At 41.6% G+C, this 23101-nt stretch overlaps 1 protein-coding gene across 1 annotated transcript in view; it reads right to left on the bottom strand.

Annotated features, from left to right (window-relative positions):
- Positions 1–23101, bottom strand: part of LOC128653403 (centrosomal protein of 164 kDa-like) — a 262023-nt gene that overhangs the window by 143901 nt on the left and 95021 nt on the right. The window contains exons 19-25 of the mRNA XM_053706655.1: positions 18181–18264; positions 17971–18093; positions 17595–17738; positions 17398–17481; positions 17234–17302; positions 16936–17111; positions 10072–10186 (exon numbers count right to left, since the gene is read on the bottom strand). Coding sequence (XP_053562630.1) covers positions 10072–10186; positions 16936–17111; positions 17234–17302; positions 17398–17481; positions 17595–17738; positions 17971–18093; positions 18181–18264 — 795 coding nt within the window. The remainder of the gene's footprint in view (positions 1–10071; positions 10187–16935; positions 17112–17233; positions 17303–17397; positions 17482–17594; positions 17739–17970; positions 18094–18180; positions 18265–23101) is intronic.

Below are 23101 nucleotides of genomic sequence, written 5' to 3'. Positions count from 1 at the left end.
CAACTGGGCAAATATCTCCGGGTGGAGTTCCCACTCCCCCGGATGGAATGTCTGACGACTCAGATAATCCGCCTCCCAGTTTTCCACTCCTGGGATGTGGATCGCAGATAGGTGGCAGGAGTGATCCTCCGCCCATTTTATGATTTTGGTCACTTCTCTCATCGCCAGGGAACTCCTTGTTCCCCCCTGATGGTTGATGTAAGCAACAGTCGTCATGTTGTCTGATTGGAATCTTATGAATCTGGCTTTTGCTAGTTGAGGCCAAGCCCTGAGAGTATTGAATATCGCTCTCAGTTCCAGAATGTTTATCGGGAGAAGAGACTCTTCCCAAGACCATAGCCCCTGAGCTTTCAGGGAGTCCCAGACCGCGCCCCAGCCCACTAGACTGGCGTCGGTCGTGACGATGACCCACTCTGGTCTGCGGAAGCTCATTCCCTGGGACAGGTGATCCTGGGTTAGCCACCAACGGAGTGAGTCTCTGGACTTCTGATCACTGGAGACAAGTCTGTATAGTCCCCATTCCACTGTTTCAGCATGCACAGTTGTAATGGTCTTAGATGAATTCGCGCAAAAGGAACTATGTCCATTGCTGCAACCATCAACCCTACTACTTCCATGCACTGAGCTATGGAAGGTCGTGCAACAGAGTGAAGAACTTGACAAGCGTTTAGAAGTTTCGACTTTCTGACATCTGTCAGGAAAATCTTCATTTCTAAAGAATCTATTATTGTTCCCAAGAAAGGAACTCTTGTCGACGGAGACAGGGAACTTTTTTCTATGTTCACTTTCCATCCGTGAGATCTGAGAAAGGCCAGAACGATGTCTGTGTGAGCCTTTGCCTTTGAAAGAGACGACGCTTGTATCAGAATGTCGTCCAAGTAAGGTGCCACTGCAATGCCCCTTGGTCTTAGAACCGCTAGAAGGGACCCGAGTACCTTTGTGAAAATCCTTGGAGCAGTGGCTAGCCTGAATGGGAGAGCCACAAACTGGTAATGTTTGTCCAGAAAGGCGAACCTTAGGAACTGATGATGATCTTTGTGGATAGGAATATGTATATATATAATACGCATCCTTTAGATCCACGGTAGTCATAAATTGACCCTCCTGGATTGTAGGTAAAATCGTTCGAATGGTTTCCATTTTGAACGATGGCACTCTGAGAAATTTGTTTAGGAACTTTAAATCCAGAATTGGTCTGAAAGTTCCCTCTTTTTTGGGAACCACAAACAGATTTGAGTAAAACCCCATTCCTTGTTCCACGGTTGGAACTGGGTGTATCACTCCCATTTTTAACAGGTCTTCTACACAATGTAAGAATGCCTGTCTCTTTATTTGGCTTGAGGATAAGTGAGACATGTGGAACCTTCCCCTTGGGGGTAGTTCCTTGAATTCCAGAAGATAACCCTGAGAAACTATTTCTAGTGCCCAGGGATCCTGAACATCTCTTGCCCAAGCCTGAGCGAAGAGAGAGAGTCTGCCCCCTACTAGATCCGGTCCCGGATCGGGGGCTACTCCTTCATGCTGTCTTGTTAGCAGCAGCAGGTTTCTTGGCCTGCTTACCCTTGTTCCAGCCTTGCATCGGTTTCCAAGCTGGTTTGGTTTGCGAAGCATTACCCTCTTGTCTAGAGGCTGCAGAGCTGGAGGCCGGTCCGTTCCTGAAATTGCGAAAGGAACGAAAATTAGACTTATTTTTGGCCTTGAAAGGCCTATCTTGTGGGAGGGCGTGGCCCTTACCCCCAGTGATGTCTGAGATAATCTCTTTCAATTCTGGCCCAAAAAGAGTTTTACCCTTGAAAGGGATATTAAGCAATTTTGTCTTGGAAGATACATCCGCTGACCAAGACTTTAGCCAGAGCGCTCTGCGCGCCACAATTGCAAACTCAGAATTTTTCGCCGCTAATCTAGCTAACTGCAAAGCGGCATCTAAAATAAAGGAATTAGCTAACTTAAGCGCGTGAACCCTGTCCATAACCTCCTCATACGGAGTCTCTCTACTGAGCGACTTTTCTAGTTCTTCGAACCAGAACCACGCTGCTGTAGTGACAGGAATAATGCACGAAAACATAATTTATGTAAGAACTTACCTGATAAATTCATTTCTTTCATATTAGCAAGAGTCCATGAGCTAGTGACGTATGGGATATACATTCCTACCAGGAGGGGCAAAGTTTCCCAAACCTCAAAATGCCTACAAATACACCCCTCACCACATCCACAAATCAGTTTAACGAATAGCCAAGTAGTGGGGTGATAAGAAAAAATTGCGAAAGCATATAAAATAAGGAATTGGAATAATTGTGCTTTATACAAAAAAATCATAACCACCACAAAAAAGGGCGGGCCTCATGGACTCTTGCTAATATGAAAGAAATTAATTTATCAGGTAAGTTCTTACATAAATTATGTTTTCTTTCATGTAATTAGCAAGAGTCCATGAGCTAGTGACGTATGGGATAATGACTACCCAAGATGTGGATCTTTCCACGCAAGAGTCACTAGAGAGGGAGGGATAAAATAAAGACAGCCAATTCCTGCTGAAAATAATCCACACCCAAAATAAAGTTTAATGAAAAACATAAACAGAAGATTCAAACTAAAACCGCTGCCTGAAGTACTTTTCTACCAAAAACTGCTTCAGAAGAAGAAAATACATCAAAATGGTAGAATTTAGTAAAAGTATGCAAAGAGGACCAAGTTGCTGCTTTGCAAATCTGATCAACCGAAGCTTCATTCCTAAACGCCCAGGAAGTAGAAACTGACCTAGTAGAATGAGCTGTAATCCTTTGAGGCGGAGTTTTACCCGACTCGACATAAGCATGATGAATTAAAGATTTCAACCAAGATGCCAAAGAAATGGCAGAAGCTTTCTGGCCTTTTCTAGAACCGGAAAAGATAACAAACAACATCCAAAGAATGCAACGATGTATCCTTAGAATTCTTAGGATTAGGACATAATGAGGGAACCACAATTTCTCTACTAATGTTGTTGGAATTCACAACCTTAGGTAAAAATTCAAAAGAAGTTCGCAACACCGCCTTATCCTGATGAAAAATCAGAAAAGGAGACTCACAAGAAAGAGCAGATAATTCAGAGACTCTTCTGGCAGAAGAGATCGCCAAAAGGAACAAAACTTTCCAAGAAAGTAATTTAATGTCCAATGAATGCATGGGTTCAAAAGGAGGAGCTTGAAGAGCCCCCAGAACCAAATTCAAACTCCAAGGAGGAGAAATTGACTTAATGACAGGTTTTATAAGAACCAAAGCTTGTACAAAACAATGAATATCAGGAAGATTAGCAATCTTTCTGTGAAAAAGAACAGAAAGAGCAGAGATTTGTCCTTTCAAAGAACTTGCGGATAAACCTTTATCTAAACCATCCTGAAGAAACTGTAAAATTCTCGGAATTCTAAAAGAATGCCAAGAAAAATGATGAGAAAGACACCAAGAAATATAAGTCTTCCAGACTCTATAATATATCTCTCTAGATACAGATTTACGAGCCTGTAACATAGTATTAATCACAGAGTCAGAGAAACCTCTTTGACCAAGAATCAAGCGTTCAATCTCCATACCTTTAAATTTAAGGATTTGAGATCCTGATGGAAAAAAGGACCTTGCGACAGAAGGTCTGGTCTTAGCGGAAGAGTCCACAGATGGCAAGAGGCCATCCGGACAAGATCCGCATACCAAAACCTGTGAGGCCATGCCGGAGCTACCAGCAGAACAAACGAGCATTCCTTCAGAATCTTGGAGATTACTCTTGGAAGAAGAACTAGAGGCGGAAAGATATAGGCAGGATGATACTTCCAAGGAAGTGACAATGCATCCACTGCCTCCGCCTGAGGATCCCGGGATCTGGACAGATACCTGGGAAGTTTCTTGTTTAGATGAGACGCCATCAGATCTATTTCTGGAAGTTCCCACATTTGAACAATCTGAAGAAATACCTCTGGGTGAAGAGACCATTCGCCCGGATGCAACGTTTGGCGACTGAGATAATCCGCTTCCCAATTGTCTATACCTGGGATATGAACCGCAGAGATTAGACAGGAGCTGGATTCCGCCCAAACCAGAATTCGAGATACTTCTTTCATAGCCAGAGGACTGTGAGTCCCTCCTTGATGATTGATGTATGCCACAGTTGTGACATTGTCTGTCTGAAAACAAATGAACGATTCTCTCTTCAGAAGAGGCCAAGACTGAAGAGCTCTAAAAATTGCACGGAGTTCCAAAATATTGATCGGTAATCTCACCTCCTGAGATTCCCAAACTCCTTGTGCCGTCAGAGATCCCCACCCTGTAAGACTTGCATCTGTTGAAATTACAGTCCAGGTCGGAAGAACAAAAGAAGCCCCCTGAATTAAACGATGGTGATCTGTCCACCACGTTAGACAGTGTCGTACAATCGGTTTTAAAGATATTAATTGAGATATCTTTGTGTAATCCCTGCACCATTGATTCAGCATACAGAGCTGAAGAGGTCGCATGTGAAAACGAGCAAAGGGGATCGCGTCCGATGCAGCAGTCATAAGACCTAGAATTTCCATGCATAAGGCTATCGAAGGGAATGATTGTGACTGAAGGTTTCGACAAGCTGAAATCAATTTTAGACGTCTCTTGTCTGTCAAAGACAGAGTCATGGACACTGAATCTATCTGGAAACCCAGAAAGGTTACCCTTGTCTGAGGAATCAATGAACTTTTTGGTAAATTGATCCTCCAACCATGATCTTGAAGAAACAACACAAGTCGATTCGTATGAGATTCTGCTAAATGTGAAGACTGAGCAAGTACCAAGATATCGTCCAAATAAGGAAATACCACAATACCCTGTTCTCTGATTACAGACAGAAGGGCACCGAGAACCTTTGTAAAAATTCTTGGAGCTGTAGCTAGGCCAAACGGCAGAGCCACAAACTGGTAATGCTTGTCCAGGAAAGAGAATCTCAGGAACTGATAATGATCTGGATGAATCGGAATATGCAGATATGCATCCTGTAAATCTATTGTGGACATATAATGCCCTTGCTGAACAAAAGGCAAGATAGTCCTTACAGTTACCATTTTGAACGTTGGTATCCTTACAGAACGATTCAATATTTTTAGATCCATTACTGGTCTGAAGGAATTCTCCTTCTTTGGTACAATGAAGAGATTCGAATAAAACCCCAGCCCCTGTTCCAGAACTGGAACTGGCATAATTACTCCAGCCAACTCTAGATCTGAAACACATTTCAGAAATGCTTGAGCTTTCACTGGATTTACTGGGACACGGGAAAGAAAAAATCTCTTTTCAGGAGGTCTTATCTTGAAACCAATTCTGTACCCTTCTGAAACAATGTTCTGAATCCAAAGATTGTGAACAGAATTGAACCAAATTTCTTTGAAAAAACGTAACCTGCCCCCTACCAGCTGAGCTGGAATGAGGGCCGCACCTTCATGTGGACTTAGAAGCTGGCTTTGCTTTTCTAGAAGGCTTAGATTTATTCCAGACTGGAGATGGTTTCCAAACTGAAACTGCTCCTGAGGATGAAGGATCAGGCTTTTGTTCTTTGTTGAAACGAAAGGAACGAAAACGATTATTAGCCCTGTTTTTACCCTTAGATTTTTTATCCTGTGGTAAAAAAGTTCCTTTCCCACCAGTAACAGTTGAGATAATAGAATCCAACTGAGAACCAAATAATTTGTTACCCTGGAAAGAAATGGAAAGTAGAGTCGATTTAGAAGACATATCAGCATTCCAAGTTTTAAGCCATAAAGCTCTTCTAGCTAAAATAGCTAGAGACATAAACCTGACATCAACTCTGATAATATCAAAAATGGCATCACAGATAAAATTATTAGCATGTTGAAGAAGAATAATAATATTATAAGAATCATGATCTGTTACTTGTTGCGCTAAAGTTTCCAACCAAAAAGTTGAAGCTGCAGCAACATCAGCCAATGAAATAGCAGGTCTAAGAAGATTACCTGAACACAGATAAGCTTTTCTTAGAAAGGATTCAATTTTCCTATCTAAAGGATCCTTAAACGAAGTACCATCTGACGTAGGAATAGTAGTACGTTTAGCAAGGGTAGAAATAGCCTCATCAACTTTAGGGATTTTGTCCCAAAATTCTAATCTGTCAGACGGCACAGGATATAATTGCTTAAAACGTTTAGAAGGGGTAAATGAATTACCCAAATTATTCCATTCTCTGGAAATTACTTCAGAAATAGCACCGGGAACAGGAAAAACTTCTGGAATAACCACAGGAGATTTAAAGACCTTATCTAAACGTTTAGATTTAGTATCAAGAGGACCAGAATCCTCAATTTCTAAAGCAATTAGTACTTCTTTAAGTAAAGAACGAATAAATTCCATTTTAAATAAATATGAAGATTTATCAGCATCAACCTCTGAGACAGAATCCTCTGAACCAGAAGAGTCATTAGAATCAGAATGATGATGTTCATTTAAAAATTCATCTGTATAAAGAGAAGTTTTAAAAGATTTTTTATGTTTACTAGAAGGAGGAATAACAGACATAGCCTTCTTGATGGATTCAGAAACAAAATCTCTTATGTTATCAGGAACACTCTGAACATTAGATGTTGATGGAACTGCAACAGGTAATGGTACATTACTAAAGGAAATATTATCTGCATTAACAAGTTTGTCATGACAATTAATACAAACAACAGCTGGAGGAACAACTACCAAAAGTTTACAGCAGATACACTTAGCTTTGGTAGTTCCAGCACCAGACAGCGATTTTCCTGAAGTATCTTCTGACTCAGATGCAACGTGAGACATCTTGCAATATGTAAGAGAAAAAACAACATATAAAGCAAAATTGATCAAATTCCTTAAGTGACAGTTTCAGGAATGGGAAAAAATGCCAAGGAACAAGCTTCTAGCAACCAGAAGCAAAGAAAAATGAGACTTAAATAATGTGGAGACAAAAGCGACGCCCATATTCTTTTAGCGCCAAATAAGACGCCCACATTATTTGGCGCCTAAATGCTTTTGGCGCCAAAAATGACGCCACGTCCGGAACGCCGACATTTTTGGCGCAAAAGAACATCAAAAAATGACGCAACTTCCGGCGACACGTATGACGCCGGAAACAGAAAAGATTTTTTGCGCCAAAAAAGTCAGCGCCAAGAATGACGCAATAAAATGAAGCATTTTCAGCCCCCGCGAGCCTAACAGCCCACAGGGAAAAAAGTCAAATTTTTAAGGTAAGAAAAAAGATTGATTCAAATGCATTATCCGAAATATGAAACTGACTGTCTGAAAATAAGGAATGTTGAACATCCTGAGTCAAGGCAAATAAATGTTTGAATACATATATTTAGAACTTTATTAAAAAAGTGCCCAACCATAGCTTAGAGTGTCACAGAAAATAAGACTTACTTACCCCAGGACACTCATCTACATGTTTGTAGAAAGCCAAACCAGTACTGAAACGAAAATCAGCAGAGGAAATGGTATATATATAAGAGTATATCGTCGATCTGAAAAGGGAGGTAAGAGATGAATCTCTACGACCGATAACAGAGAACCTATGAAATAGACCCCGTAGAAGGAGATCACTGCATTCAAATAGGCAATACTCTCCTCACATCCCTCTGACATTCACTGCACGCTGAGAGGAAAACCGGGCTCCAACCTGCTGCGGAGCGTATATCAACGTAGAATCTAGCACAAACTTACTTCACCACCTCCATAGGAGGCAAAGTTTGTAAAACTGATTTGTGGGTGTGGTGAGGGGTGTATTTGTAGGCATTTTGAGGTTTGGGAAACTTTGCCCCTCCTGGTAGGAATGTATATCCCATACGTCACTAGCTCATGGACTCTTGATAATTACATGAAAGAAATAGGTTGCAGGAGGTAACCTTGCTGTACAAAAATCTTTTCAAGCAAACCCTCCAATTTTTTATCCATAGGATCTTTGAAAGCACAATTATCCTCGATAGGAATAGTAGTGCGCTTGGCTAGTGTAGAAACTGCCCCCTCGACCTTAGGGACTGTCTGCCATAAGTCCTTTCTGGGGTCGACCATAGGAAATAATTTCTTAAATATAGGAGGGGGAACAAAAGGTATGCCGGGCTTCTCCCACTCCTTATTCACTATGTCCGCCACCCGCTTGGGTATAGGAAAAGCATCGGTGTGCACCGGAACCTCTAGGAACTTGTCCATCTTGCATAATTTTTCTGGAATGACCAGGTTGTCACAATCATCCAGAGTAGATAGCACCTCCTTAAGCAGTGCGCGGAGATGCTCTAATTTAAATTTAAATGTCACAACATCAGGTTCTGCCTGTTGAGAAATTCTACCTGAATCTGAAATTTCCCCATCTGACAAAACCTCCCTCACGGCCCCTTCAGATTGGTGTGAGGGTATGACAGAGCAATTATCATCAGCGTCCTCCTGCTCTACAGTGTTTAAAACAGAGCAATCGCGCTTTCTCTGATATGCAGGCATTTTGGATAAAATATTTGCTATGGAGTTATCCATTACTGCCGTCAATTGTTGCATAGTAATAAGCATTGGCGCGCTAGAAGTACTAGGGGCCTCCTGCGTGGGCAAAACTGGTGTAGACACAGAAGGAGATGATGTAGAACTATGTCTACTCCCTTCATCTGATGAATCATCTTGGGCAACTTTACTATCTGTGGCAGTACTGTCCTTACTTTGTTTGGACGCTATGGCACAATTATCACACAATTTTGAAGGGGGAGACACATTGGCTTCCATACATACAGAACATAGCTTATCTGAAGGCACAGACATGTTAAACAGGCTTAAACTTGTCAATAAAGTACAAAAAACGTTTTTAAAAAAAACCATTACTGTCTCTTTAAATTTTAAACAGTGCACACTTTATTACTGAATATGTGAAAAACTATGAAGGAATTGTTCAAATTTAACCACAGTGTCTTAAAGCATTGAAAGCATTGCACCCCAAATTTGAGACCTTTAACCCTTAAAATGAAGAAACCGGAGCCGGTTAAAGTTTTAACCCCTCTACAGTCCCAGCTACAGCCTTTGCTGCGACTTTACCAAACCCAGGGGGTATACGATACCAAATGAAGCCTTCTAGGAACCTTTTCAAATACTTTCAGACCCACACACATGCAGCTGCATGTCCTGCTCTCAAAAGAAACTGCGCAGTAATGGCGCGAAAATGAGGCTCAGCCTACTACAGGGAAGGCCCTTCCTGACTGAAAAGGTGTCTAAACCAGTGCCTGACGTTAAAAAAACGTTCCCCAAATTTTATAAGTGTGAATATCAACATCAATCTTTATAAAAAGCCCAAATAAAGCAATCGATCTTGCCCATAAAAATGTCTACCAGTTTTATAGCCCACATTAAGCCCTTTATTCTGTTTGATTAAGAAAATGGCTTACCGGTCCCCATGAGGGGAATGACAGCCTTCCAGCATTACACAGTCTTGTTAGAAAAATGGCTAGTCATACCTTAAGCAGAAAAGTCTGCTAACTGTTTCCCCCAACTGAAGTTATTTAATCTCAACAGTCCTATGTGGAAATAGCAAACGATTTTAGTTACTGCTGCTAAAATCATATTCCTCTCACAAACAGAACTCTTCATCTTTTTCTGTTTCAGAGTAAATAGTACATACCAGCACTATATTAAAATAACAAACTCTTGATAGTAGAATAAAAAACTACAACTAATCACCACATATTCTTCACCATCTCCGTGGAGATGTTGCCTGTGCAACGGCAAAGAGAATGACTGGGGTGGGCGGAGCCTAGGAGGGACTATATGGACAGCTTTTGCTGTGCTCTTTGCCATTTCCTGTTGGGGAAGAGAATATTCCCTCAAGTTATGGATGACGCCGTGGACCGGACACACCAATGTTGGAGAAATGGATTTTGGCACAAAATTAAAGGGAAGAACACAGTGAATGTGGATCAGCAGTCAGAGTGAAGGTAATGAACCCAGGCTCACATGTATTGCAAGAAATCAAGCTCACACAGTGGAGATAGACAGCCTTAGTGGTTCCAGCAAGAGCTATATGAGCCACATACAGATGTGACCAAACAATGAATAACCACTTACAGACTTCCTGGTCCGTGTCAGGTCTTCTAAGGTAAGTACAGGCTCCATTTTCTCTGTCTCACTATCTTTATCATTTAGATGTTTACGTTTGCAGCTGATCTCCTTATCTAAATCACTGCAAGGAAATAAGAAGTGGATTACTGTATACTGTATTTAAACTTGGTGATTATGTTAGATTATGGATCCAATCAATGATTAATATGCAAAACCTCACACTTTAAATCACTGATTTCAAGCATTTTGTAAGAATCAATAATATTTTCAGTGTGAGGAGATGTGGAAATATCTGTGCAGTCCAAGAGAGATATTTTGAAGTTCTCTGAGAGAGCTAAAGCAGGTTGGGTGTGGTTTTGTGAGCATGTTGAGATAGATTGTGGATTTCTGAGTGGAGTCAGATAAAGAGAATGTGAGTGGGCAGGTAGCTCAGCAGGCTCAGGTGGCACGAGTGAAGCAGCCCACTCGTGCCACCTGAGTAAGCCCAGACGGTGAAAGGGTGGAAGCCTGAGAAGGTTCAGATGGTAAAAGGGTGCAAACCTGAGCAGGCCCCACAGGTGAGAGTGCAGGAGACCAAACAGGAATAGCTGGCATCAACCGGTAACGGTGCAGGAGTGAGGCCAGGTAAAAAACAGAATTTATGCTTACCTGATAAATTACTTTCTCCAACGGTGTGTCCGGTCCACGGCGTCATCCTTACTTGTGGGAATATCTCTTCCCCAACAGGAAATGGCAAAGAGTCCCAGCAAAGCTGGCCATATAGTCCCTCCTAGGCTCCGCCCACCCCAGTCATTCGACCGACGGACAGGAGGAAAAAATAGGAGAAACCATATGGTACCGTGGTGACTGTAGTTAGAGAAAATAATTCATCAGACCTGATTAAAAAACCAGGGCGGGCCGTGGACCGGACACACCGTTGGAGAAAGTAATTTATCAGGTAAGCATAAATTCTGTTTTCTCCAACATTGGTGTGTCCAGTCCACGGCGTCATCCTTACTTGTGGGAACCAATACCAAAGCTTTAGGACACGGATGAAGGGAGGGAGAAAATCAGGTTACCTACACGGAAGGCACCACGGCTTGCAAAACCTTTCTCCCAAAAATAGCCTCTGAAGAAGCAAAAGTATCAAATTTGAAAAATTTGGCAAAAGTGTGCAGTGAAGACCAAGTCGCTGCCTTACATATCTGATCAACAGAAGCCTCGTTCTTGAAGGCCCATGTGGAAGCCACAGCCCTAGTGGAGTGAGCTGTGATTCTTTCAGGAGGCTGCCGTCCGGCAGTCTCGTAAGCCAATCGGATGATGCTTTTAAGCCAAAAGGAAAGAGAGGTAGAAGTCGCTTTTTGACCTCTCCTTTTACCAGAATAGACGACAAACAGAGAAGATGTTTGTCTGAAATCTTTTGTAGCTTCTAAATAGAATTTTAGAGCACGGACTACGTCCAAATTGTGTAACAAACGTTCCTTCTTTGAAACTGGATTCGGACACAAAGAAGGTACAATTATCTCCTGGTTAATATTTTTGTTAGAAACAACCTTTGGAAGAAAACCAGGCTTAGTACGCAAAACCACCTTATCTGCATGGAACACCAGATAGGGCGGAGAACACTGCAGAGCAGATAACTCTGAAACTCTTCTAGCAGAAGAAATAGCAACCAAAAACAAAACTTTCCAAGATAACAACTTAATATCTATGGAATGTAGAGGTTCAAACGGAACCCCTTGAAGAACTGAAAGAACTAGATTTAAACTAACCAGACTTAACCAGAGCCTGAACAAATGCTTGAACATCTGGCACAGCTGCCAGTCGTTTGTGTAGTAAGACAGATAAAGCAGAAATCTGTCCCTTTAGAGAACTCGCAGATAATCCTTTATCCAAACCTTCTTGCAGAAAGGAAAGAATCTTAGGAATTTTTATCTTATTCCATGGGAATCCCTTGGATTCACACCAGCAGATATATCTTTTCCATATTTTATGGTAAATCTTTCTAGTTACCGGTTTTCTGGCTTGAACCAGAGTATCTATCACAGAATCTGAAAACCCACGCTTTGATAGAATCAAGCGTTCAATCTCCAAGCCGTCAGCTGGAGGGAGACCAGATTTGGATGTTCGAATGGACCCTGAACAAGAAGGTCCTGTCTCAAAGGTAGCTTCCATGGTGGAACCGATGACATATTCACCAGGTCTGCATACCAAGTCCTGCGTGGCCACGCAGAAGCTATCAAGATCACCGAGGCCCTCTCCTGTTTGATCCTGGCTACCAGCCTGGGAATGAGAGGAAACGGTGGAAACACATAAGCTAGGTTGAAGGTCCAAGGCGCTACTAGTGCATCCACTAGAGTCGCCTTGGGATCCCTGGATCTGGACCCGTAGCAAGGAACCTTGAAGTTCTGACGAGACGCCATCAGATCCATGTCTGGAATGCCCCATAATTGAGTCAACTGGGCAAAGATCTCCGGGTGGAGTTCCCACTCCCCCGGATGGAATGTCTGACGACTCAGATAATCCGCTTCCCAGTTTTCCACACCTGGGATGTGGATCGCAGATAGGTGGCAGGAGTGATCCTCCGCCCATTGTATTATTTTGGTCACTTCTTTCATCGCCAGGGAACTCCTTGTTCCCCCCTGATGATTGATATACGCAACAGTCGTCATGTTGTCTGATTGGAATCTTATGAATCTGTCCTTTGCAAGCTGAGGCCAAGCCCTGAGAGCATTGAATATTGCTCTTAGTTCCAGAATGTTTATCGGGAGAAGAGACTCTTCCCGAGACCATATTCCCTGAGCTTTCAGGGATTCCCAGACCGCGCCCCAGCCCACTAGACTGGCGTTGGTCGTGACGATGACCCACTCTGGTCTGCGGAAGCTCATTCCCTGGGATAGGTGGTCCAGGGTTAGCCACCAACGGAGTGAATCTCTGGTCTTCTGATCTACTTGAATCATTGGAGACAAGTCTGTATAGTCCCCATTCCACTGTTTCAGCATGCACAGTTGTAATGGTCTTAGATGAATTCGCGCAAAAGGAACTATGTCCATTGCTGCAACCATCAACCCTACTACTTCCATGCACTGAGCTATGGAAGGACGTGGAACAGAATGGAGAACTTGACAAGCGCTTAGAAGTTTTGACTTTCTGACATCTGTCAGGAAAATCCTCATTTCTAAGGAATCTATTATTGTTCCCAAGAAGGGAACTCTTGTTGACGGAGACAGATAACTTTTTTCTATGTTCACCTTCCATCCGTGAGATCTGAGAAAGGCAAGAACGATGTCTGTATGAGCCTTTGCTTTTGAAAGGGACGACGCTTGTATTAGAATGTCGTCCAAGTATGGTACTACTGCAATGCCCCTCGGTCTTAGGACCGCTAGAAGGGACCCGAGTACCTTTGTGAAAATCCTTGGAGCAGTGGCTAATCCGAATGGGAGGGCCACAAACTGGTAATGTTTATCCAGAAAGGCGAACCTTAGGAACTGATGATGTTCTTTGTGGATAGGAATATGTAGGTACGCATCCTTTAGATCCGCGGTAGTCATAAATTGACCTTCCTGGATAGTGGGTAGAATCGTTTGAATGGTTTCCATTTTGAACGATGGTACCCTGAGAAATTTGTTTAGGATCTTTAAATCCAGAATTGGTCTGAAGGTTCCCTCTTTTTTGGGAACTACAAACAGATTTGAGTAAAATCCCATTCCTTGTTCCGTCATTGGAACTGGGTGTATCACTCCCATCTTTAACAGGTCTTCTACACAATGTAAGAACGCCTGTCTCTTTATTTGGTTTGAGGATAAGTGAGACATGTGGAACCTTCCCCTTGGGGGTAGTTCCTTGAATTCCAGAAGATAACCCTGAGAAACTATTTCTAGCGCCCAGGGATCCTGAACATCTCTTGCCCAAGCCTGGGCAAAGAGAGAGAGTCTGCCCCCTACTAGATCCGGTCCCGGATCGGGGGCTACTCCTTCATGCTGTTTTGTTAGCGGTAGCAGGCTTCTTGGTCTGCTTACCCTTGTTCCAGCCTTGCATCGGTTTCCAGGCTGGCTTGGACTGTGAGGCATTACCCTCTTGCTTAGAGGATGCAGAATTAGAGGCCGGTCCGTTCCTGAAATTACGAAAGGAACGAAAATTAGACTTATTCTTGGCCTTGAAAGGCCTATCTTGTGGGAGGGCGTGGCCCTTTCCCCCAGTGATGTCTGAGATAATCTCTTTCAATTCTGGTCCAAAGAGAGTTTTACCCTTGAAGGGGATGTTAAGCAATTTTGTCTTGGATGATACATCCGCTGACCAAGACTTTAGCCAAAGCGCTCTGCGCGCCACAATTGCAAACCCTGAATTTTTCGCCGCTAATCTAGCTAATTGCAAAGCGGCATCTAAAATAAAAGAGTTAGCCAACTTAAGTGCGTGAACTCTGTCCATAACCTCCTCATATGGAGTCTCTCTACTGAGCGACTTTTCTAGTTCCTCGAACCAGAACCACGCTGCTGTAGTGACAGGAACAATGCACGAAATGGGTTGTAGAAGGTAACCTTGCTGTACAAAAATCTTTTTAAGCAAACCCTCCAATTTTTTATCCATAGGATCTTTGAAAGCACAACTATCCTCAATAGGAATAGTAGTGCGCTTGTTTAAAGTAGAAACTGCCCCCTCGACCTTAGGGACTGTCTGCCATAAGTCTTTTCTTGGGTCGACCATAGGAAATAATTTCTTAAATATAGGAGGGGGAACAAAAGGTATGCCGGGCTTCTCCCACTCCTTATTCACTATGTCCGCCACCCGCTTGGGTGTAGGAAAAGCGTCGGGGTGCACCGGAACCTCTAGGAACTTGTCCATCTTGCATAATTTTTCTGGAATGACCAAGTTGTCACAATCATCCAGAGTAGATAACACCTCCTTAAGCAGTGCGCGGAGATGTTCTAATTTAAATTTAAATGTCACAACATCAGGTTCAGCCTGTTGAGAAATTTTTTCTGAATCTGAAATTTCCCCATCTGACAAAACCTCCCTCATGGCCCCTTCAGATTGGTGTGAGGGTATGACAGAAACATTATCATCAGCGCCCTCCTGCTCTTCAGTGTTTAAAACAGAGCAATCGCGCTCTCTCTGATATGCAGGCATTTTGGATAAAATATTAGCTATGGAGTTATCCATTACAGCCGTCAATTGTTGCATGGTAATAAGCATTGGCGCGCTAGAAGTACTAGGGGCCTCCTGCGTGGGCAAAACTGGCGTAGACACAGAAGGAGATGATGTAGAACTATGTCTACTCCCTTCATCTGATGAATCATCTTGGGCAACTTTACTAACTGTGGCAGTACTGTCCTTACTTTGTTTGGACGCTATGGCACAATTATCACACAATTTTGAAGGGGGAGACACATTGACTTTCATACATAAAGAACATAGCTTATCTGAAGGCACAGACATGTTAAACAGGCTTAAACTTGTCAATAAAGCACAAAAACCGTTTTAAAACAAAACCGTTACTGTCTCTTTAAATTTTAAACAGAGCACACTTAATTAATGAATATGCGAAAAAATATGAAGGAATTGTTCAAAATTTACCAAAATTTCACCACAGTGTCTTAAAGCATTAAAAGTATTGCACACCAATTTTCAGAGCTTTAACCCTTAAAATAACGAAACCGGTTACAGATTTAACCCCTATACCGTCCCAGTTACAGCCTTTGCTGTGACTTTACCAAGCCCAGAGGGGAATACGATACCAAATGACGCCTTCTAGGAACTTTTCCAACCACTTTCAGGTCCTCAGACATGCATCTGCATGTCTTGCTCTAAAAAACAACTGCGCAGTAATGGCGCGAAAATGAGGCATTGCCTACAACTGGGAAGGCCCTTCCTGACTGGAAAAGGTGTCCAACATAGTGCCTGACATTAAAAACGTTCCCCAAGTTTATAAGTGTGAATTATCAGCATAAAAATGTATAAAATGTCCAAATAAAGCAATCGATTTAGCCCATAAAAGTGTCTACCAGTTTTATAGCCCATATTAAGCCCTTTATTCTGTTTGAGACTAAGAAAATGGCTTACCGGTCCCCATGAGGGGAAATGACAGCCTTCCAGCATTACACAGTCTTGTTAGAAATATGGCTAGTCATACCTTAAGCAGAAAAGTCTGCTAACTGTTTCCCCCAACTGAAGTTACTTCATCTCAACAGTCCTATGTGGAAACAGCAATCGATTTTAGTTACTGTCTGCTAAAATCATCTTCCTCTCACAAACAGAAATCTTCATCTTTTTCTGTTTCAGAGTAAATAGTACATACCAGCACTATTTTAAAATAACAAACTCTTGATAGTAGAATAAAAAAACTACAACTAAACACCACATACTCTTAACCATCTCCGTGTAGATGTTGCCTGTGCAACGGCAAAGAGAATGACTGGGGTGGGCGGAGCCTAGGAGGGACTATATGGCCAGCTTTGCTGGGACTCTTTGCCATTTCCTGTTGGGGAAGAGATATTCCCACAAGTAAGGATGACGCCGTGGACTGGACACACCAATGTTGGAGAAACTGCAGGTGTTTTAATAGGTGCAATTCTGTGCATGCTCAGACACAAGACTGCACGTGCTTGAGTGGAAAATCTGCAAGAGAGAGCATGTCTGAGTGGGCCCAGGCAGCAAGGATGGAAAGCATATGAGTTTGAAAAGCCAGTGTAAAGGTATCGGCAAAAACTCTGCTAGTATATAGTTGTTTGAGCAGTTATGAACAAACATTTATTTATAGTGGTTGATGTCTGATCTAATGGTGTGGGTGTCTGCCGAGGTCTGCCAGTTTTCAGGTGTCAAAATGGGTTCAGAAAGGATTTGAGTAGGTGGCCGACTTTGTCTGGAAAGGCAGTGTGTGCCTTTCTTAGTTACCTTACTATTTTCTGCAATCGTTCACGGCGAGACTGTAACAATTGTATCTCAGTTTCAAGCTCAGTTTTTTGACCTTTAATCTCCTCAAATTCTCTCTCTATTTGTCGGACTGATTTACGAAGTAGCTGTTCTTTATTGTCCTGCACATGCCGACTGAGACGTGAAGTTTCCAAACCCTGGGAAGAACCAGAAGGACAGATCAAAAACACCTCTAAAATGTCTAATGAAAAGACCATATGATAAATTGATCAATTTAAAATCTAAAAGTATAGAACTCAGATTCTTTGACTACACTCACCTCAGCTCTCTTCTCTAGCTCCAGCTCCTGTTCATCCAGTTGTTCTCTTCTTTTTTTTAAAACATCCTCCTGGTGTGACAGATGTATAAAGATTTGGTTACATGTCCGCTGACTTATACTACACTCTCCCGTATCTAATCACTTTGTGTCCTGAAATCTCTCACCTGGATGTCTATCTGCAATGTTTCTGCCTCTAGATGCTTCCTTCGAATCTGTTGCTTTTGCTCCAAGGCCTGCAGTTGAGTCTCCTACAGAAATATAGAATCAAATAGAATCAGTTAAGTGACTGTGAAATGGTCTTCAGATGTGTAACAATTCTGTAGAACTCTAGCCTTAGTTCTGATATTCAGGTTCTAGTCACCTTGTCTTGGTAAGCACAACGTCTCTCCTCCTGATTTGTTTCCAGGATCTGACGTTCTGCCTCCAGTTCTTGTTCATGAATTTGCAACATCCTTCTCCGTTCTTCTTGTAGCATCTCTAGCATCTGGGTTCGCAGATTATGCTCCTGAGTGAATAGTAAATAGGTAGGATAGCTAACTAACATGCATTTTGTTCTTTTCAGTGCAAGGTGACAAAGGTACCAAAGAGGATAGGATGGGTCACAGAGACAAATCAGCCAAGAAGGAGAGTATGACACCTGTTATTTCTCCCTCCCCTGTGAAATATTAATGTGAACAGAATGTAAGAATTTAATTGCAATGTATATGAGCTGCAGGTTTACCGATAAAAGCCATTACCTGCTCCTCATACTGGGACTGCACTCTCTCTTGCTCCTGATCATGCTGCTCCTTCAGTCTCGCCATCTTTGTCTCATGATCCCTTTGCACCTCTCTTCTCTTTTCCTCCAAGAGATCACTAAGCTGCAGAAAGGGGATTAAAACAGTATACAAGTGAGTGCCTAGGTTGAAGATTTCAGAATTCTTAGCATAGGTTTCATAAGCCATTACCTCTCTCTCATATTCTAACACCTGGGACACTTTCCTGTGGGTGAGTTCAACGTCATTGGCTGTCTGGACATCATTCTGGGAAATCTGAAACATGAAATATTGATCTATAAAAGTTATACAATTTGTGCCAAGCATTGAAACTATTAAACATGTTTTTGTATTATGCTATAATACAATTTTGTTTTGAACATTGACAACTTACACCTTATTTTAATTTTATTTTGTAATTATATGAGATTTATTGCAAGGAATTAAGTTATGGAATACAGCTGCAGATTGGTGTGTCATGTGCGAGGTAAAATTTATAGGAAGTAAAGGGGAAACACATTCAAGAAGACCAATTAAAACTTAAAAAAAAAAAAAAAAACTCACAAATTCCATTCAAAAACTATGGGAAATACTTCACCTGGCCACCAGGAGGAGGCAAAGACACTCCATACAGAGCATTGAATATTCCTCCCACTTCCCACATCCTACCAGTAATTCAAGCCGTGATAAGGAAATAGACATTAAAGGAGTAAAGGAGGTGTCTTGAGACACTACAGTATTTCAGGGTGGGTTCGTGAAAGAAAAGAATTTATTGTGTATGCATAAATTATATTTTCTTTCTAATGGCAGTGAGAGTCCACAAATTCCATTTATAAGCTATGGGAAACCAGTATCCAAGCTGTGGAGTCCACAAAATATTTAGGGAGGGAAAGGCAGTCCTTAGAAGGAATAGGAATCCCAAAATGTTTCTTTCATGATTTAAGAAGAACATACAATTTTAAACAACTTTCCAATTTACTTCTATTATCAAATTTGCTTCATTCGCTTGGTATCATTTGTTGAAGGAGCAGCAATGCACTACTGGTTTCTAGCTGAACACATGGCTTTGGTAGCTCCAGCCCCAGGCAGCGATTTTCCAGAAGTATCTTCTGACTCAGCTTCAACGTGGGACATCTTGCAATATGTAATAGAAAAAACAACATATAAAGCAAAATTGATCAAATTCCTTAAATGACAGTTTCAGGAATGGGAAAAAAATGCCAGTGAACAAGCTTCTAGCAACCAGAAGCAATAAAAAAATGAGACTTAAATAATGTGGAGACAATAGCGACGCCCATATTTTTTTAGCGCCAAAAATGACGCCCACATTATTTGGCGCCTAAATGCTTTTGGCGCCAAAAATGACGCCACATCCGGAACGCCGACACTTTTGGCGCAAAAGAACGTCAAAAATGACGCAACTTCCGGCGACACGTATGACGCCGGAAACAGAAAAAAAAAATTTGCGCCAAGAATGACGCAATAAAATGAAGCATTTTCAGCCCCCGCGAGCCTAACAGCCCACAGGGAAAAAGTCAAATTTTTAAGGTGAGAAAAAAATTGATTTATTCATATGCATTATCCCAAATATGAAACTGACTGTCTGAAATAAGGAATGTTGAACATCCTGAGTCAAGGCAAATAAATGTTTGAATACATATATTTAGAACTTTATAAAAAAGTGCCCAACCATAGCTTAGAGTGTCACAGAAAATAAGATTTACTTACCCCAGGACACTCATCTACATGTTGTAGAAAGCCAAACCAGTACTGAAACGAAAATCAGCAGAGGTAATGGTATATAAATAAGAGTATATCGTCGATCTGAAAAGGGAGGTAAGAGATGAATCTCTACGACCGATAACAGAGAACCTATGAAATAGACCCCGTAGAAGGAGATCATTGAATTCAAATAGGCAATACTCTCCTCACATCCCTCTGACATTCACTGCACGCTGAGAGGAAAACCGGGCTCCAACCTGCTGCGGAGCGCATATCAACGTAGAATCTAGCACAAACTTACTTCACCACCTCCATAGGAGGCAAAGTTTGTAAAACTGATTTGTGGGTGTGGTGAGGGGTGTATTTATAGGCATTTTGAGGTTTGGGAAACTTTGCCCCTCCTGGTAGGAATGTATATCCCATACGTCACTAGCTCATGGACTCTTGCTAATTACATGAAAGAAATTAAGTTTAGTATCCCTTTAAATACTAGGCACCACTTCCTGAAGAACCTCTCCCCCAAAAGATGCCTCTGCTTAGGCAAAAACATAAAATTGGTGACATTTTGTGAAAGTATGTAACAAAGACCAGGTATCAGCCTTACATATCTGTTGCACTGAAGCGTCATTCTTGAAGGCTTAGGAAGTAGACATTGCACGGGTAGAATGTGCCGTAATCCAGGATGGGCCAGAAAGAAAGAGTAACTGCTGTGGCCTTCAGACCTTTGCACTTTCCAGCAAAAAGAATAAACAAGGAAGATGACTGACAGAAATCCTTGGTAGCATTAAGAGAAAACTTTAAAGCTCTAACAACATCCAGATTATGCAATAACCTCTATTTGGAAAAAGAAGAATTGCGACAGAACAACAATTTGATATTTGATATTGTGGGTTGAGATAACCTTAGGTAAAAACCCCATCTTTGTTCGAAGTACAGCCTTATCCGAAGAAAACCCACAGATAAGGTGAGTCACACTGGAGGGCAGACAATTCTGAAACTCACACTTTCCAAGTTAATAACTTAAAAAAAAACATAATTTATGTAAGAACTTACCTGATAAATTAATTTCTTTCATGTAATTGGCAAGAGTCCATGAGCTAGTGACGTATGGGATATACAATCCTACCAGGAGGGGCAAAGTTTCCCAAACCTTAAAATGCCTATAAATACACCCCTCACCACACCCACAATTCAGTTTAACGAATAGCCAAGAAGTGGGGTGATAAAATAAGGAGTAAAAAAAAACATACAAAAAAGAAGAACTGAAAATATAATTGTGCTTTTATATTTTTTGTAAATGTATGCAAAGAAGACCAAGTTGCTGCTTTGCAAATCTGATCAACTCAAGCTTCATTCTTAAAAGCCCAAGAAGTGGAGGCTTAGAATGAGAATGAGCTGTGATCCTCTGAGGTGGGGGACTGTCCCGCCTCCAAATAAGCTTTATCAATCAAAAGCTTCAACCAAGATGCCAAAGAAATGGCAGAAGTTTTCTGCCCTTTCCTAGAACCAGAGAAGACAACAAATAGACTAGAAGTCTTCCTGAAATCTTTAGTAGCTTCAACATAATATTTCAAAGCTCTTACAACATCCAAAGAATGCAAAGATCTTTCAAGAGCATTCTTGGAATTAGGTCACAAGGAAGGAACAACAATTTCTCTACTAATGTTGTTAGAATTCACAACCTTAGGAAGAAATTTAAACAAAGTCCGCAAAACAGCCTTATCCTGATGAAAAATCAGAAAAGGAGATTCACAAGAGAGAGCAGACAATTCGGAAACTCTTCTAGCTGAAGAGATAGCCAAAAGAAACAACACTTTCCAAGAAAGTAGTTTAATATCCAAAGCATGCATAGGCTCAAAAGGAGGAGCCTGTAAAGTCTTCAAAGCTAAATTAAGACTCCAAGGAGGAGAGATTGATTTAATAACAGGCTTGATACGAACCAAAGCCTGAACAAAACAGTGAATATCAGGAAGCTTAGCAATCTTTCTATGAAATAAAACGGAAAGAGCAGAGATTTGTTACTTCAAAGTACTTGCAGACAAACCTTTATCCAAACCATCCTGAAGAAACTGTAAAATTCTAGGAATTATAAAAAAAATGCCAGGAGAATTTATGAGAAGAACACCATTAAATATAGGTCTTCCAAACTCGATTATAAATATTTTTCTTGAAACAGACTTACGAGCCTGTAGCATAGTATTAATCACTGAGTCAGAGAAACCTCTATGACTAAGCACTAAGCGTTCGATTTCCATACCTTCAAATTTAGCGATTTGAGATCCTGATGAAAAACAGCCCTTGAGACAGAAGGTCTGGTCTTAGAGGAAGTGGCCAAGGCTGGCAACTGGACATCCGAACAAGATCTGCAAACCATAACCTGTGATACCACGCTGGTGCTATCAGAAACACATACGATTGTTCCATAATGATCTTGGAGATCACTTTTGGAAGAAGAACTAGAGGCAGAAAAATATAAGCAGGTTGGTAAAACCAAGAAACTGCTAAAGCATCCACCATCTCCGCCTGAGGATCCCTGGACCTGGACAGGTACCTGGGAAGTTTCTTGTTTAGATGAGAAGCCATCAGATCTATTTCTGGAAGACCCCACATCTGTACAAAGTAACTGACAAAATACATCTGGATGGAGAGACCACTCCCCTGGATGTAAGGTCTGACGGCTGAGATAATCCGCTTCCCAATTGTCTACACCTGGGATATGCACCGCAGAAATTAGACAAGAGCTGGATTCTGCCCAAGAAAGTATCTAAGATACTTCTTTCATAGCTAGGGGACTGCGAGTCCCACCCTGATGATTGACATATGCCACAGTTGTGATATTGTCTGTCTGAAAACAAATGAATGGTTCCCTCTTTAACAGAGGCCAAACCTGAAGAGCCCTGAAAATAGCACGGAGTTCTAAAATATTGATTGGTAACCTCGCCTCTTGAGGTTTCCAAACCCCTTGTGCTGTCAGAGATCCCCAGACAGCTCCCCAACCTGAAAGACTTGCATCTGTTGTGATCACAGTCCAGGTAGGACAAACAAAAGAGGCCCCCTGAATTAAACGATGATGGTCTAACCACCAAGTCAATGAGAGTTGAATGTTGGGATTTAAGTATATCAATTGTGATATCCGAGTATAATCCCTGCACCATTGATTCAGCATACAAAGCTGTAGAGGTCTCATGTGAAAACGAGCAAAGTGGATCGCCACTTAAAAGGGACACTGAACCCAAATTTTTTCTTTCATCATTCAGATAGAGCATGCAATTTTAAGCAACTTTCTAATGTACTCCTATTATCACATTTTCTTCATTCTCTTGCTATCTTTATTTGAAATGCAAGAATATAAGTTTAGATGTTGGCCCATTTTTGGTGAACAACCTGGGTT

Source organism: Bombina bombina, chromosome 3 (genome assembly GCF_027579735.1).
Source record: "Bombina bombina isolate aBomBom1 chromosome 3, aBomBom1.pri, whole genome shotgun sequence".
Classification (NCBI taxonomy): domain Eukaryota; kingdom Metazoa; phylum Chordata; class Amphibia; order Anura; family Bombinatoridae; genus Bombina; species Bombina bombina.
The sequence above is the reverse complement of the archived record's forward strand: the minus strand, read 5'-3'. Positions and strand labels throughout refer to the sequence as shown.